The sequence below is a fragment of the Gavialis gangeticus genome, unplaced genomic scaffold, assembly GCF_001723915.1.
Source record: "Gavialis gangeticus isolate Ggan-Ray unplaced genomic scaffold, GavGan_comp1, whole genome shotgun sequence".
Classification (NCBI taxonomy): domain Eukaryota; kingdom Metazoa; phylum Chordata; order Crocodylia; family Gavialidae; genus Gavialis; species Gavialis gangeticus.
This window is the reverse complement of record NW_017728993.1, coordinates 23,064,995-23,069,514: the sequence shown is the minus strand read 5'-3', so window position 1 is coordinate 23,069,514 and position 4,520 is coordinate 23,064,995. Positions and strand designations below refer to the sequence as shown.

Sequence of the window (4,520 nt, the reverse complement as noted above, 5' to 3'; positions counted from 1 at the left end):
CCCCTCCCTTAAAGCTCTTCCTTAATGACCAAGTTGCTTTCAGCTGAGCAGAACCACATCCTCCACCCACCAAAACCACCTAGATGTGGCTCTAAATCAGCACCTGATTAAGTGCAACCACTTGGCTGAGCTGTTCTGCCGGAGCAGAGCCTATTAACCCTCCCTCTACTGCTGGGGGGAAGGAATCTCAGCAGCATTTGGTGGCTTTCCATGGGAATGAGGCAGACAAGTTTTTTTGTTTTTTTTTTTTGATCCTTTACCTAGCTGCATGTTTCTTGGTAATATTTTACTTCTGGAGAGTGGGGTGGTTGAGGGACCACCTGGATTTTGCTTTTGCTTTGAGCTGTGATCACTTTTATCACTTGAAAAATTGTTCTTTGCAAGCTTTTGGGCACCAGTATAGGAATGAGGCACCTGAATATCCTTAGAGATGCTGGCTGTTAGCACAAAAGAGTCAGGTGTTTAAAAGTAGCCAAGGGAGGGACTTGCCCTGTGTTGGGAGGGGAAAGGCTGTGCTCTGTAAACGCTTCTCTTCCTGAGAAAGGTGATGCAGGGGCATTGGTGTATGTGAGGTGAAACACGCTGTGCTGTGCTGTCTTGAGCACATTGTGCAATCACAGTTGGATGCTGTTATTTTCCCCAAATACCTAACTGAAGAATAGCCCTGGCTTTCTGCAAAGCTGCAGAGTCAGCATCTCTTAAGGAAGAATTAGAGACCTGGTTAATAAACAGCTCAGTTGGGTGGACCCCTCCAGCCCTCAGGGAAAGTCTCTAGAGACTTTCCTTTCCCCTTGGAGGGAGTGGGTTCAGCCCTGCCCCTGTCTGCATTGAACAACAGGACAAAAGTTTGCTGCAGGTTGCTGGGAGAGGCGTTTTGCTGGCACCCTTCTTGATGCCACTGGCATATGGAAGACCCCCCCCCCCCATATTGCTAACCATCCTTGTTGCCCTCCTCTGCACCTTCTTCAGTTCTTCTACATCCTTTCTGAAGTATGCAGGGCCAGAACGGGGAACATTATTCACCGTGGACTTATAAAGGGGAAATAACAATCCTTTCTGTCTACAAATCAGGGAGATGGGCCATGACGAGCTATAACCTTATTTTCCTTCCTTCATCCCACCTGAGACCTTTCCTCCCTGCCAGATCTCTTCCAAAATTGGTCTCAGAGTCCCTTGAGGTATAAAAAAAAGTGTACCTGCTTATTATAATTAGTAGTAGTAGTCACTTTTGTTCATCACTGCGCAAACCTTGTGGTATTCTGGCCAGACCTACTCTGATAAAACCAATGACTGTTAAAAATGGAGTGATACTTTGCTCTTTTGATGCCAAAAACCCAATGATCCTTTACCTAGCTGCATGTTTCTTGGTAATATTTTACTTCTGGAGAGTGGGGTGGTCGAAGGAGCTTACAACACACCTGGATTTTGCTCTTGCTTTGAGCTGCGCTTACTACCAGACCTCGCACTGCAGCTGAAGTCCTACAGGATGGTGTGTAATATGGGGGCTCGTCTTATCAATTGTATCACAGAGGAATCTAGACATGGAAAGAGGCCAAGTTTTATTGAGCAGGGTGCTATAGAAACACATGCACAGCCCTTGCCTGCCCCTCCAAAATGCCTCCTGTCTAAAGGGGCAAAACAAGAAGTGGGGAAAAGGAAAAGGGTCTTATGCCTGTTCTACAGATGGACAACTGAGGTATGGGAAGACAAAGGGGAAGATTTTTATGGGTACATAGGTGCTTAACTCCCAGCGAAATCGAAATCAAACATCTGGCCCAAAGGTACATGACTGAAGTCAAAGCCAGACGTTAAACCCAGTCTCACTCAAGTGCTATAACTAACAAGTTATCCTTTCCTATGCGATATGCACTTTCATTTCTACCCAGGAAAACATTTACAGTCTTTTCTCCTATGCCTGAAAAAAGGGTGCTTGTGCCCAAAAGCTCACAAGTAATTTTTTTTGGTGAAAAAATCTAGTTGGTTTAATAAAAGATATCATTTCTGCCATGAGTTCTGGTAACTAGAAAGTTACAGTTAATATGGTTGGCATTCATGTATTAGCTAGGAGCTGTAGTCTTGGATCCTGCTGTGCTAGGCCCTGTACAAATCAAGAACACAAGGGCCCAAAGGGCTTCTAATCCAAGTGAGACGGATGGAAATGAGCCAGTGGGGGAATACAAGGAAACACCGAAACCATACTGGTCAATGTGGTCTCAGCAGCCGGCCCGCCGTTTACTTCTCTATAAGTATCAAGAGGTGCTTGAAGGGGAGCAGTGAAGTAGCTTGGCCGACATGGCGAGGGGACATCACACAGATGAGGAACAGCATCGGTGGAAAATACAGAGGTGCTCACTTCCAGTCCCCAAGCGGGTGACAGTGGGTAGCAACACAGGCTGATCAAAGGTGAGAGCTGACCTCCATCCATACCCTGCTCAGATCCCAGCCTGGAGGCAGACTAGGCCTGGACCATTCAGAAGATTGCTGAGACCATCATTATTTCCCATTTAATAGGCACCCGTTTCCTGTCCACAAAAGCCCCTGAGCAACTAACTGTCAGGGCACCCAATTCATTACGCCTCACTGGCCATCATGACATTTAAGAATAATTCTCTTTATTGCTCACGAGGAAAAAATATGTACAAAGGAGCGGATACCTGCTATGGCAGATTCAATCGCTTGGCTATTTTTGTTGTTCACCAGCAGAGAGAAATGATACGATTGCCAACAAGCGGATGCACAGATCTTTCAATCAATAAATAACTAGCTCCAGGGGTGGGGAATAAGTGTGTATGGGAAAGACACCATTATCTCGTTTGGCTCAGATATCGAGATAGCCTTTCTATGAATAGCCAATTAGCCCAGCCGCAGATGGTAACAAGGAATGTCAGAGGGGAAGCAAGAAGGCTGGGGGGCTTCATACACATGGGGCCGGGTAGAAACCTCCAGAGAGCATGCCACAGGAGCCAGCCTGCAATTGCAAAACTGACTGGTCTTTGCTTCTAGTTGTGAAGGGGTGGGCATGTGGCAGCCATGCCGCTTCTCCCTCTGGGTTGGTCTTGAGGTGCCAGCTGTTATCTTGGGAGTAGGTTTAGCAAAGACTTCTTCCACACCTCACTGCACCTGGAGGGAAGAGGGGACAAGGAGCCAGAGCTAGCTAATGTCCCTCCCACCCAGGCACTGGTTGCAGCAGGGATCGTGTCCCATCCGGAGGCTGCCCCACCATTCCTGTCACTGGCAGGCAGCAGGACTCCCAACGAGGTCCGTGCCAAGGTGTCCCGTGTAGCAGAGGTTTCGCACAAGGAAGAGAAAGAGAAAGGGGCTATGTGGATGGTTCACCAGAGCGATCTTCATCTGCCGGGGGGGTGGTTGGATCCAGGGACGAGAGCTCCTCGCAACGAGAGGAGGAGAGTTAGGGTTTGGTGGAGGTGGTGAAGATGGAGCGATCCTCAAAGGCAGTTGCTACATCGCGGTGGTGAGGACTTTCTCATCGTATTCAATGACGTTTTCGTAGGAGTGCTCGTTCTCTCGGGATCTGAAATATTAGGGAACAGTGGTCAGTTATGAAGCCTGCGAGCAAAGGTCTTTCAGTCAGGTCTATAACTGAACAGGCCCTGGTTTAAACAGAGGGGGCGGGCGACCCATACTAGTCTGTGATGAAGTGGCCAGCGTGCAGAAGAACGGCTGCTGTCTCTTCATAATTTCATGGGGGCTGGAAGGGACCAGCTTGGTTGGTTTTAATACTACGTGGCTATGGGTCATCGTACCTGTGCTGCTAGATTCTGGAAGCCGGAGTCGGGACTTTCCTATTGCTCTGTTTAGGGTAGATCTTTAGGAAATGTAGGGGAAAATGCCTCGGCTCCATCCATGCATGGACTAATACTGCCAAAAATGCTAGCATTTCATTGGCAATTACTAATGCAATAGGAAGCTTAAAGGCCCCAGTCTTGCAAAGACTGATGTGCCCATTTTACCTTGATGCTTCGCTGTGCTTAAAGCTCAGCAGGTATGTAAGTGCTGCCTATAGCACCCAGGATTCAAGGCTGGGCTCCTATCTGAGTACTAGTCAAACCCATGACTGCTTAGCTTCCAAAATCAGATAAGTGTAGGTGCGCATTCAGTCTCATATGGCCATATTAGGTGCATGCATCTTGTAGGATCAGGGCCTCAGTTTGCAAAAATAAGAACGGTCCTAGAATGATAAACTGGCTAGAAACAGGAGTGAAACTGGATTAATACAGCCAATCCAAGAGCAGACGCAAGGCGGTGGCAGGGCACTTCAACCTCCCTGGACACACCATCGCTGAGCTCACAGTAGCTGGTCTTCTGCAGCAACGCTTTAAAAGCCAACTTGATCATGAAATTGCAGAGCAAGAAATCATCCACAGACTGGATTCAGTCTGGTCTAAACACAGGGTCCAGAGTATTATCCCACTGCATGGATTATCTTTTGTGACCCCTTTGTCCCTACAGCTTTATTACATGTTTGCCTCGCTCAGAATGGGCCCCAACCCTCCCCCAGG

The 4,520-nt window shown here is 47.9% G+C and overlaps 1 protein-coding gene across 2 annotated transcripts in view; it reads right to left on the bottom strand.

Moving 5' to 3' along the window:
• Positions 1-2,595: 2,595 nt before the first annotated feature.
• The window catches only part of PDZK1IP1 (PDZK1 interacting protein 1), a 33,416-nt gene continuing 31,491 nt past the window's right edge, over positions 2,596-4,520 (bottom strand). For both annotated transcript variants that reach the window (XM_019501349.1, XM_019501350.1), the window contains exon 4: positions 2,596-3,532. In XM_019501349.1, the coding sequence (XP_019356894.1) occupies positions 3,460-3,532 (73 nt within the window). In that variant the 3' untranslated portion in view covers positions 2,596-3,459. The remainder of the gene's footprint in view (positions 3,533-4,520) is intronic.